At 40.9% G+C, this 13,616-nt stretch overlaps 1 protein-coding gene across 1 annotated transcript in view; it reads left to right on the top strand.

The window, feature by feature from the left end:
- LOC143104940 (copine-9-like) overlaps positions 1–13,616 on the top strand; it is a 140,761-nt gene that overhangs the window by 21,315 nt on the left and 105,830 nt on the right. The window contains exons 5-6 of the mRNA XM_076269274.1: positions 11,775–11,811; positions 12,435–12,517. Of these exons, the coding sequence (XP_076125389.1) occupies positions 11,775–11,811; positions 12,435–12,517 (120 nt within the window). The remainder of the gene's footprint in view (positions 1–11,774; positions 11,812–12,434; positions 12,518–13,616) is intronic.

Consider the following 13,616-nt stretch of genomic DNA (forward strand, 5'->3'; position numbering starts at 1 on the left):
GCTTCCCAAAACAAGATAGCAGTGAGGTTTTGATATATTTTATATCTAACTCAGACTCTACATATAGTCATTACTGATGTGTGAACATTCATTACTTTGTTTTTTCACATTTGTGATGTGATGCTTCTATTTATGAACATACAATGGGCCCTAATTGAAATGATGGGCAAAGAGAAAAGTCAAGCAAAGTGCATATTGTGTGGCATTTGGGAGCATGGAATTAAGCTGAGGTCTAGGTGTTGTATATAGCACATTGATTTTGCCTAGTTAAATTAAATTAAATTAAATTAGCGTTCGTTAGACTTGAGACATTGCAGTTTGCCTATCATTCAAATTAGGGCCCAACATGTAAATTAAGTAATTTGTTAAATTAGGAATTATTAAGAATAGAAGATAATACAATAGACTTTGTGTTTATGGTATGGATAAATATTTATCATAGCACCCTCACCCAGCCAAATCTCCTCACAGGAGAGCTGAGAAACATCCGCTCCCTTTTCTCCTTTGTGAGTCCCCACCACACTCAAACACACACACACACACACACACACATTCAACACGCCCACCTATGTGTGCACACACACACACACAAAAACACCTACACATGCACACTCACACACACACACACACACACACACATACAGCCACCCACAACCAGAGCGTGGAGCGAGAGAGATCGATGTCCTCGGCAGGAGGTAGAGGTCTGCGCTGATGAGGATCAGGTGGAGCTTAGGCCAGGCCCCTATCTTGAGTCTCTTAGATCTGTCACATTGACCAGAACTTGACAGTGGCCTCTCTCAAAAGGCCTACCAGAACACTATCACTCTCTCTTTCTCCCCATCTCTCTCTCTTTCTCTCTCCATCTCTCTCTTTCTGTAGCTTTCTCTCTCCACCCCTCTCTTTCTCTCTCTCTCCATCTCTCTCTCTCTGTTGCTCTCTCTCTATCCCTCTCTCTCTTTCTCTCTCTCTCTCTCTCTCTCTCTCTCTCAGTCTCTCTCACTTACTTCTCCTTCTCCCACTACCTCTCTGTCTTCCCTTAAAGTCATCCATCATCATTCTCCCTAATGTGTACATCTCTCCCCTTTCATCACTGTTTTGTGCTGTTTGGTCTATATTTGTCTGCTCTTATCTGTCATATTTCTTATTTGTTCTGTCTGTCTCCCTCTCTCTTCCACCCCCCCCCCCCCCCCCCCCCCCCCCACACACACACACACAGATTCTTACTCCATCTGTTCACCATAGAAATCAATAGAAGTGACATTCGGGGAGTCGTTCTCTCTCTCTCTCATTTGCTTGCACCGGTAGTGTGTGTGTGATGTGACCAGAAGGTGCTAGGGTGCTTGGGAGGATCTCTATCTGAGAAGAAAACAGAGCATTTTAAAAAGCTGCCAAGCTTCCAAGAGCCTGGCAACTGGCAAAGGCCATAATGATGTAGAGTATTATAAAGACATACCTCTGATCTGACCATCTGATTTTGAAGGATCTTTGAACAGATGACGGGTCCTTTAGGTTTGGTCCAGTTTCATGGAGTTAAATATCCCAGAATATTCCATCTATTGAGCCAGATGCCATAAGATTTTCTCTCATTTTGCATCAGTTGAATTGAACTGCAACATATCTGGTAACAGTTTTCCTTAACTAACATTAATAGATGCATTGCCATTAATTATTCTATGAACCTAAATATTAATCAACTTTAAGTAATGTGAAATGTCAAGGTTTATGGTTGGAAACTAATCAATGATTTACATTTCACATATATGATCTCCCAACTCACATTCAATTCAACCAGTTAAAATGAGGTTAGGTTTATGATTAAAAAAACATGAACTGTTTTTAAGTGCCATAGTTAGGGGTGTTAATGACACACATATGTATTAATGTCATCTACTACATTTATTAATGGTAGTTAATAGCACCTTGATGTAAAGACTTACAACATTGTATATGAGTGTAGAGAGAGAGAGAGAGAAAGAGAGAAAAGGGAGATAGAGAAAGAGACTAAGGGGCTTCAACTTCATCTTGCAGGTGGCTGCATTGTAATATATTTCAAGTTCACCTGCGGCATTTAATCTTGACTAATGCTAATGCCTCTCCTGAACAGTACCGTCTCTTAACCATGTGGAGTATTTACTGACAGTTTGGTCTTGCAAGAACCAGCTGGTATCATTAACTGCTTGCACGCTCGTGGTGCGAGTACGGAAATATCAGCCATATGTTAATGTTCACTTCAGGGCATGAGTGGAGCTGGCCTGCGCTGCGCATTCTGGCAGCTGGGTGAGAGAGAGACAGCAACAGCACAGAAACCAAAGATGCTGTTGATTCCCAAAGTCATAATGCCTGTTGAGTCACGCTATCCAGTGGCCCCCTCCCAGTCGTGCTAATGCTAAGCTAAGAGCGCTAATCCCCTCTGAAAATCATTACAAGTAAATAATTGATACAGCAGCACTTAGGTGGGAGGACTGTACAAGTGTATGTCTTCGTTTTGTTTTTTTCTTTTCTTGTCTCACTTGTTCTCTTGATTCATCCACTTGATTAATCTCTACTGTCATATTTGCCTCTTGGTCTCAAGTTTCTTTGGTTGCTCTCATTAGCCTGTTTGCTGTCAATCTATCCCATAGGATGAGCATATGGGCCGCATAGCCCATATACAGTTTCCTTCCTCCGTGCAACAGCATACTGCACAGAGAGACACACACACACACACACACGGAGAAAGAAGCCAATTAAAGACCTTGCATATTCCCAGGAGTCTCTATGGGCTCTATTTTAGTGATCGAAAATGCATGGCCACTAGCGAATAGCTTAATTAAATTTAGTGGGTTGTCCAGTCCACATTGGGAGTGGTTTTGTTATCAAATGTTATCAAACCTTGGGCGGATGGCGCAACAAGGCATTCCTATGTTAGGGGCAGCCGTGGCCTACTGGTTAGCGTTTCGGACTTGTACCGGACTGGAGGGTTGCCGGTTTGAACCCCGACCAGTAGGCACAGCTGAATTGCCCTTGAGCAAGGCGCCTAACCCCTCACTGCTCCCCGAGCACTGCTGTTGTTGCAGGCAGCTCACTATGCCGGGATTAGTGTGTGCTTCGCCTCACTGTGTGTTCACTGTGTGCTGAGTGTGTTTCACTAATTCACGGATTGGGATAAATGCAGAGACCAAATTTCCCTCACGGGATCAAAATTAGTCATTGGTGTGTTTTGGGCATAACATCATTTAAACCAATGAGAATGACATATGTCATTCCCTTTAACAGCAAGCAGCGCAACAGTATTTTGATAGCCAGTGGCACTTTTGAAGGAATCTGCTTGCACGCGAGACCATATGGAACAGGTATTCCCCTAAACCATGCTTTACTAAAACTTTGCAGACTTTGGCCTACACACATCTGCACTGGTCTATTATTTGAACTCATTGGCAAAGTGAAACTAACTTCACCGTGGTGTCATAGTCAACAACAAAACAGTTATACACAGTTAATTATGACCGCCGCTAGCGAAGCTAGCGAAGCGGTCATATAGGGATTGTCAAAGTTTTTTTTTTTTTTTTTTTTTTTTTTTTTCCCGTCATCTACTTCCTGAAATTTTGGTCAACGATACCCGGGGCACCGAAACACCGGGGCACATGAAATTTGGTGGGTATGTAGCCCCACTAGACTTTTACGGAAAAATTTCGTTTGGTCCCCGGGGGCCACTCCCCCTCCGCGCTGGGCCCCCCGAAACCCAAAAAATGCAGTTTTTCCTAAATAACTACCTGAACCGTGGCACCGAGGATGAAGAAATTTTTATGGTATGTTGGTCTCAAGGGCCCACATCAACTTAGCCCATAATCACTCATTTGTGATTTGCACCCCCCCGGTAAAAAATGAAAATGCAATATCATTCTGCTTTAATCGCCCCTCTCTTCAGTAAAGACGTTCAGAACTGCACCAAATTTTATGTGTATGATTAACCTGACATTCTCTGGGGGTATGCCAAGTTTCGTAGAATTTCATCCATGGGGGGGTCTAAAAAATTAAGTTATGTGTACATTTAGTGACTCTACACTCATTGGCCTGTAGATGGTGGTGCACACATATACACATGCACACACACACACAGGCACCCACATACTATCGGTATTAGAACGGCTGATACATAATTACAAATTCAGTAGGATTAAAAGAAAGCCAAAATAAATATTCATCATCATCATCATGGCTGCATTTCCAGTATTGGCGATAAGTAGTCGTTTGTCCACTAGATGGCGCATCGTTGCAGTGAGACGTAATTTTGTTGGAAGTTAATCTAAAGTGGGTTAGAAAGACACTATGCTTCCTACAAGGACAAGACTGTAGGCTACAGTAGTTTACCGCAGAGAACGTCTAAGGGTAGGATGATTTCTGCATGAAATGTAATTCCCATTTCCTCTTGAAGCCGAAATAAATCTGAGAATGTTTATCGGACATGCTTGTTTTTTACTGCAGGTAGGCTACGTTAATCCTATCAATAGCAGAACGTAGGTAAAATAATGTTACCGTTAGCATGGTTGAGTGATGGAGGCCAATTTGATTATTGATGTATTTGTAGAAAACCATAAATGCGTTTATAGGCTACCAAGCAAATCGATAACAGCACTAATTGTATCTTTCGACTGTCATCTCATTTGCTTATGACCATAACCTAGGCTACTAACAGGAGCTAAGTGAGTTAGCCACAACACGTTCGCTACGTGATGGTTTTTTAATGGAAAATATATAGGCCTAGGCTACCTGAAAGATAACCTGTCTATGATCCCGTGATGATCTACATCTCCATTTAAACCAGATGTTTTAGAGCGCACGTTGAGATGTATTCAGGGCAGGGCTGTACCTACACATATTTGTTGCACGTGCTACAAAAATCATTCTTTGCGATGGATGATTTAGTACCAACGTTACACCGGTCAGATACAGTTTTGCCTATGGCTATTCCGTGAGACTGAGGCGCTTTTTGTTTGTTCGAAGTGCGTGTTTAGGGTGTGAGAGGGGAGTCGATGTGCTTTGATTCCAGCTTGGTAGTTGTAGTCTATGCGATTAAAAAACACGTGTGTGTGAAGTATCCAAACAATGATAACGCTTTCATTATGGCTGCTTTAGCCACAGACCTTGAGTTACTGTACAGTGGGTTGGGTTCCATTTAGAAGTGTCCACTTCATTCGCCCTTTCCGTGATTCACAGCTACGTGAAATGTATTACTACTGATATGCAAAACTATTAACTTTTCGCCAAGAGGTGGCAGCTTGATACTGTAAGGTGTAAGCCATTGGTTCCAACGGAGATTTTATTTGGGTCGCCAGCATAGCCTGGTGACAATTTGTGTTGTGTAATAGGCCTAGGCCTAGCATAGGGCCTACCTTATATAGCTTATAGTTTGTTAACAGTCACGGTTTTGTCATGCAATGTCTATGCATTTTTGCATTTAGAATAGCTCTAAAACCGGGGGGCGAACACGTCGCAGGGGGGGCGCCAGTGCGTGGATATCTCAATCGCAAAATTAAACAATATTTCTATCGGGCGCCTACCATGGACTAGGCTGGGTGAAAATCAAAAGATTACGTCAAAAGATTGAGCTTAACCATGGACCTCATGGTTGCAAAATGCAAGGGAACATGAATCAGCATATTATTTGCACAAACAATAACGGAGAGTAGCTCTTCAACTTTGCCCGCTAAAATGTGTATGAACAGTCTCGCAACGCATTTCATGAAGGCCCTTTTGGACATGTCAGTTATTTGCACCACTGGGTAAAACGGCATTTTGTTTTAGACTACTGGTATTTAATTTGTGCATTGACAATAAAGCTGAATATAATTTGAACTAGATGACTAAACCTATGCATATGTAGAAGAAGAAACATTCACAAAAATCCATGACATGACCTCTCTTCTTGATAGCTGTTGAAAACTGCATGGAACTGACAGGGATTGTTTTAGTTTAATAATAAATAAATAAATACATTATGCTGCTACCTTCTGCTTTTCCCAAATACAATGTAGCCTACAGGTGTACCTTTCATCAGTCCAGTTGCAATGGATGGACTATGATGAACTGCCCTACTTGTGATTGTTTAGAGATTTTAAAGGTTTTATAACAATGTTACAGATTTTTTGGCCCAGAAACAAATCTATTCACCTTTGCAGCAACAGTAGGCTACTTTGTGTGCGGAATGTGTGCAAACACACATTCCAAACAAGCATACACAAAAGTTTCAAGAGTGGGGGATGGAGTAGAAGATGGAGACAAATTCATTAATATGATTTATTTTCGCGGAATGGATGTGCAGGACTGAGCGGCGGTCATATTTTGTACCGCTACGCGGTACATCTAGTTACTTTCACTATTGACTGACAATGGGTTTCCATCGAAAACATAGCCTGAATAAAAAACCTAAGGACATTAATCCTGCAGAGGAGTTGCTGCTTACATCTCATGACAGTGTGTCTTCTGCTCAGCGCAGCTGTGCTTCATATGCATCATTCGCTATAGACCAGGTTTTTCTTGGTTAGTGCCTTAATGCTTTTTAGATGGTAGTGATTTTTAGATAATGCACCAGACCCCACCTTAGATCGTTAATTGCCACACCCCTGGGCACCAAGCTTAATAAAAGTGAAGTGCATGGCACAAAACTCGAGTGTAAAACTGTGTTGGGATGATAATCCGCTTTGCGCCAGGTTTTGCGTCGCGAAAATAGGGCCCTATAAGTGTCTAAAATGGTAATCGTAACCAATGATTATTCGATGGCCAGTGATCTCTTAGTTCCCTAAAGAACCCTTACATCATCTTTGAAGTCTTACAGACTTCAGGTTTTTAATTTTTTACTTTCTACTTATGTTTTTTTTTTACACATAATTAGTTGCTGTGATGAGTGTGATGGCTGTGCAGGTAGTACTATATAGTTGATAGTTGTAACACATGTAATAATTGCTCAGTCCTTGACCTTTTGATCAGTAAGGGGTTGCTCAAACCTTAAGTAATGGAGATCCATTTGTCCATTCGGCATCATTTTGCACGTAGGCACTGACCTTGAATCGCCTGTCCATTCATCACTCCTCGTTGATATTCCAGTGGCTCTCTGAGATCTTTCGCTGTACATGTATTTTATTGGCAACAACACCCAAGTGGGGGTTCCTATTGCGTTTCCAGTGCGGTATAAATATAGATTGGTTCCCCCCAGTAAACCTTGTCCCTTGGGACTGCAGTGATCTCTCAGATGTATGTTCATGGTGGAAATCTACAGTGTTGAGAGTTGAGTCCATGGATATTAGTGAGATGGAAGATTGTGCTGAGCTGCCAGCTAGCATTTCTAGCCTCTTCCCGACAGCAACGAAAACATGGCCGGTGCAGAAAAGCATGACATGGGATGACATGCTGATAGCCAATTGTGTTCAGTGCCATAATGTTTGATGTGCTGAGATTAATATGAAGAGGTTGAACGGTATTGGATGTGGTAGATCAGCCTGCAGCCTGGCATGGTTTTTCCCAGTCATATAAAATGCCCTGTCTGTAGATAATACATATCATACACTGTTTATATATTTTACAGTATACTGTAACTATTTTACAGTAAACTGTCTATATTGTCTATAGACAGTATTGTGTATATTATACACAGTAGATTACCAACTGCTAAATCCAGATTGCTTGTGTGTGCAACATATTTGGCCGTTGAGGAACAATTCAGATTTAGACTCTGTTATGGTATAATGTTACCGAGGGTATTCAAGGTTGGGTGGAACCCATGGGTGCAACTTTGGCGAGTCTTTCTAAATTTCACAGATGCAGTTTGCTGTGAGTGGTTGTAATCTTGGCAAGATCCTGGGTTGATGTGCCCAGTGCCTGGGTTGATGTGGAACATTTGATGGATTCAGGCTCTGTATCTGTAGCAGAGGAAATCTCTTTGCTGAGATGGGGATCTTACCTCAGAGATCAATACGAAGCCTTTCTTGAGTCTCAGATGATTACTTCTCTTTCTCTAGAGGTATTAAAAAAGTCCTTTCTGAGTTTCAGCTGACATCAACTCTGACTTTTTCTCTATGAGGTCAAGGCAATTAGCTAAGAAGAGTAAGTGTGGTTCTTGTAAAGTTAAGAGGAAAAAACAGCACTGCATAGACAGCAATTATGATGGCAGTTAAGACCATTATAGAGCTTTTTGTTCTTATTCCAGGGGTGCTATATTACATGTTATGTAATATCTGTTGAAGACAGAATAAAACACTTTGAGTCAAGGCTTTACTATTTTCAAATAGTGGTACAACTTCAGTGCAGTAAAGCATGCCCTTGCCATTTATGGTCATTGATTACACTCTGTTCCTTCAGGAAAAGATTTTTGCAGTAGTCTTTGTGTGTGTGTGTGTGTGTGTGTGTGTGTGTGTGTGTGTGTGTGTGTGTGTGTGTGTGTGTGTGTGTGTGTGTGTGTGTGTGTGTGTGTGTGTGTGTGTGTGTGTGTGTGTGTGTGTGTGTGTGTGTGTTTGGAGTTGTTCCCAGTAAAGGTCAAATCAAAAGAGGATTCATAGTTCAGATGAAGAGGCAGGATATCAATGCCAGAAAAAGCTCAATTATATAGAAGTGGAGAGGAGAGGGGAGCGGATTTGTGCCCGTGTCTCCATCTGTTCGGGGTGAGAAGCCTGTGCTCCTCCTCCTTAGAACAGAGTGAGTTAGAGAGAGAGGACCTCGCTTAGCAAGCCCCAGCTACACAGAGGCATGGACACCAGCCCGTGTTTATACATAAACTGCACATGTAACTATGAGTTTGGTTTGGGTTTGTGATCACAGGGTTTTTGTATTGATCGAATTACTAGCTATTCATCTGCTCTAATTTAGACAGAGAGAGAGAGAGAGAGAGAGAAGAATATGTATTTTTTGTTGTGGCTGTTAAAAAAGCTCTTTGAATGGAAATGGTGCATCACCTTTTTCTTCATAGACTGGCTCTGTGGCTTATGTTTTAATAGGGGGCTGTTTTGTTGTTGAGATACCGTGAGCGCTGAAACGCTGTCAGTGCTTTTGTCACTTTGGGATGCAAATGAAGCGCATTAGAGTTTGGGGGAGTTTATTGCATTTCCGGGGCTAAATCTCATTCTTCTGCGGTACCCAGACCTATCACACTGTGAAGTAATTTTATTCTGAAACGACTCGAGCCGGAGTATTGCTCATTTGTTGCGGTGAGAGCGATATAAATTGAGTGAATGAGAGAGAGGGAGAGAAAAAGAGAGAGAGGGAAAGAGCAAAATATATGAGGAGATTTGGAGAGATTTAGAGAGATTTTTAAGTCGGGAAATCCAATAAAATGTGAAAGAGCCAGTTGACTTCTGTGTAACTTTGAAGACCGTGACATTGTTTCTGTATTCCTCTAAATGAGTTCTTTGGAAGGGATACACATTTTTAATTGAGAGCATATGCTGTATGTGTGTGTAGCCACACAGTCTTACTTTTGGTCTTACAGTACGTTTTCATCAGCACACAACCAGGGAACCTGTAGAACCACCACTGTGACAGAGAAGCAACATGGATTCTACCCATCCATCAGGTTCCCCCATGGGGCTGTCATCAAACCCGCTCCCCTTGGTCTCCCTCGGCCTCGTGGAGCCTTTACCCGTCCATCAAATAAACAGGGGATGTGAAGGGAGCCGAGAGGCACCTGGAATTCCAATGGTTTTTAAACTGTTTGCAGAGATAGGAACATGATTCTGCTTTCAGTTGAAGTAATACAAATAGGGCTTTTTCGAATTGCAGAACCAAGTAAACGGCTAAAATTAGTTGCAGTCTTAGCTGCATAATTTTGCTATTTATGGAAGACATCCACAACCGTATATTCAAATGAGCTCAAATTAGCATAAATCTAACTATGGCTCTATGGTAAACCGTTTCAATTATTAACAACTAATTATCTGTAACATGAGGTCTATTGCTCAGGCTTCCCCCGGGCCTCCATAGTCTGTGCCCCCTTTCACACTCCTCTCTATCCGTCCTCTGAATCTCTGTCTTCCTGACCTCCACGGGATTTCACCTTTTAGAACACCGTAGTCTTATTTACATAGCCTCTCTGTCCCTGTGGGGAGAATTGCCAGCCTGAGGTCTTATCAGTTCGACCAGGCAGCACTCTTTTGAGGACCCAGTTCAAAGTTGATTTAAAGCAGTTGCACAACATGAAGCACACCAAAAAAATATCTGTATACTATGCGAGTTCAACAACCTCAGAAGTTTACCTGACCAGGTTATCTCTATGTATTCCAGATGACTGCTAAATAAAACTTGTCATGAACTAAATCCTGTTTTATATTATGTCAGTTCCCACAAGAAAGACCGAGAAGCTGCCTGGGTGCATTTAAATGAGGCATACAGGTGCCTTAGGTGCTTATGTGCCTAAAGGAGAATCCGTTTCTCACATGCAAAGAGAGGCAGAAGCAATAACTAAAGGTCAACATGCTCTGAGGTATTTGAAAAGTGCACAGTCGTTGCATCCAGTAACATTTATGCAGACTGTAGGAGGCAGCAAGTCAGTCATGTTTTTTTAGTAAATTAAGGATTAAAACCTCTTTTATTTAGCGAGAAGGTGCAAGTATGATACTATTCTTTACAAACGGGGTGGGAAACACATCTAATCTGATGTGCATGTGTGTGGTCGGGGTTTGGCAGTAAAAGACAGGAGTGTGCCTTTATCCATCTATAAGGACACTAAAATATTCATACATAATTTTATACGTGTCCAGGAATAACAGTTGCATTTATTTAGAGTATGGACAAAACTCAACAATGATACATACCCTGGAGGATGTATGGGTAGCCCATTATTGGAATATACAACAGTCAACCCTCAGTGAATTATCATGTGGTATTATTGTTTTAGTGCACAGAAAACCCCTCTTCTGCCTTCAAGATGGAATCTGTTGCTTGTTGTGGTGAACCTATGTCCTGCTTATTGTTGGATATTATTTGTGATTTCTTTTTGATATTTTGTCTGAATTTGTGGCAAATGGTCTGGTAAACTTTAACCAGATCCTTGTGTGCCAGGTGCAATAACCGTTTTATGCACAGAGCTTTGACAGTAATATTTAATGTTTCATATTTATAATCATAACAAACCTTTCTGCCATAACGTAAGAACAGAAAATCTATTTTTGAATCCATAATACCACACATTAGGCATGTGTTTTATTACCCATGAATTGTAGATGAAGAAAGCTATTTTCATTCTTTCACTTATATTATCAGTTTCACCAAGGAAACGCCTTGTTGATACCAGACCCTTCTCAATTGAGAATGAGAGTGGGTCTGGCAAAGGTTCATTGACTTACGACTTCCAACCTAGTAGTGAAATTAAACTTAAACTGGTGCATTAAACTCTTACTAAATTGTTTCAGAAGTGCAGTAATCTTGTAAACTAAGATGTGAAACGCAGTTGATTACTCAATTCAAAGAAATACAAACCCATGCCGGATTAGCGATTGTATTTGCGTGCCCGTGTTTTAATCCCAAATTTGCCTAAGGTTCATATGGGTATTCCCAGGCTAGTAAGCCTTCATGTTAGGGTAGTACAGTATACTGTAGAACTACTGAGGCTATATGTTTTTTTTTATTTTTTTTTTATTTTATTTTTTTAACTGAGAACAGACTATATTCATTTAGTGTGTTCACACACATAAATATAGTCTTTGAGAGGAAAATGGAGAAGGGCTAAGATAAAGCTTTTAACAGTAAATAACAGCAATAGTTGGTGTGATATTTTCAAGAACTAATTTCTTCTCTTCTCAATCTTGCAGGTACAATGTGGATACAAGAAGTTCAAACCTCTCAAAACATGTAAGGATGCACTTGTTTGTCAGCTGTATTTTTTCTCTGGAAATTGTGACTGCAACTGTTGTAAGATGAATGCAAATTAAGGGTTCTTTTCTGCCATATCATTTCATTTCAGATTATAATCTAACACTTTTTATGTCCTTATTGCCATACACTTGTGGATATGCAGAAGGTTAGTACTGTGTACTCTATTTTGTGTTGAATACATGTTCTTGATGTCCTAACATTAGTACAATTATGTAGGGCAGTATGTCACCTCTCCTTTTATGTATTTTAGTTCATTTTCAATGTCTCTCCAGAAATGTTGAATTTACATTTATATTAGTGTTTAATTAAAACAAATCAGACTCATTCTTGAGGTCATTCTAGTAGTATGGTCTTTATCTTGGAAGTGTTGTCACCCAAATTACAATATCAATACAGATCTCCCACATAATTAAGTTAATTGATTTTGCTGAGTTGTTTTGGTGCCTGATTTATAGTCTTATTTGGAATGCACACACTCATGCCACATTTCTGAGATTCCATTTTACATTGGCAGCCATGTTGTTGTTGTTGTTGTTGTTGTTGTTGTTGTTTTTTATTCGTTTTCTGACTGTGTCTTCTTCCGGTGTGGGTCCGTTCCTCAGGACTTCCTGGGTCAGACGTTCTGTACGCTGGGAGAGATCATCGGTTCAACTGGTGGGCGGTTCGAGAGGACTCTGTCGTGAGTTCTATGATTGTTCTTTGATTGTTTACCAAAATGAACAAAACAAATTGTATTGTCCTAAACCCTACCTTAAAAGAACATCTTCTCCAAGGAGAAAATGGTTTACTTTTAGTGTAGTGGCAGCTATAGTATAATTGTTATACTTTTGTAATAAATGGTTTAAGATGGAAGGTTTTGGTCCCCATAAAAAGTTTGAACAATTGAGCTGGCTGACCAAGGATAATGGAGAAATAGATAAATAACCAAGGCAGCCACACAAACAAACACTGAATATAATGTCTAATGTCCTCAGGCATGAACACAAACAACAACAAACACCTAAAACAGCCAATTTTTGTTGCATTCCTCGCAGATATTCATATAAAGATATTGAGCCTGCACCCAATAAAACTCCAGTGGCGACTCCAGTGTAGCAAAACGCTTGCTCATCACTTGCACACGGAACTTTCTCACATGGGGAACGTCATTAGAAGCAGTGCCACAGTGACGCATGTGTGCAGAACCAATGCCAGCTCAAACCTCAATCTCCCCTCGTTACAGGGCAGATGGGAGAGCTGAGACGTCTTTGCCAGTGTTTGAAGTTGAGGAACAAAATTCAGTCCAGTGTCTCAGGCTCTTGAGTGCTGAGTTTATTTATTGCTAATGAGGGTTGGCACCGCTAGTTAAAGGCCTCAGACATCAACCAACTTGCGACACTAGCCAACAAACTGAAAGTAGCTGTCAGTATGTTAACATTAGACTCAAAAAATAGGGGAGAGCTTTCCCCAATATTGGCCAGAATATTGACGAATATTTAGGGCATACATGTTCGAAGATGTTCTACTCCCCTTGAGTTGAGCCTATGGCAATGGAGCCACCATCTTTCTCGGTCAGTCAAGCTGCACCACAGTTTATGTCCTACTGACTCTCCATGCTGGGTTACTTCACTCTTGGAGCACTAGGAGAAGTGCTCAGACCTCTTAGGTTTGGCAGCTTCTTGTGCTGAACTGGGTCAGAAAGAGTCCTTCAGAGAATGAAAGAAATAATTTTAAAAAAATGCATGTATCCATGGCAACAACCACGACTTCTATCTTTTACTGTCACCAAATTTCAAGTA

Source organism: Alosa pseudoharengus, unplaced genomic scaffold (genome assembly GCF_046254945.1).
Source record: "Alosa pseudoharengus isolate Yale_2024_CS ecotype anadromous, Long Island Sound unplaced genomic scaffold, YU_APseudo_1.1 YU_APseudo_1.1_scf_5, whole genome shotgun sequence".
Classification (NCBI taxonomy): Eukaryota; Metazoa; Chordata; class Actinopteri; order Clupeiformes; family Clupeidae; genus Alosa; species Alosa pseudoharengus.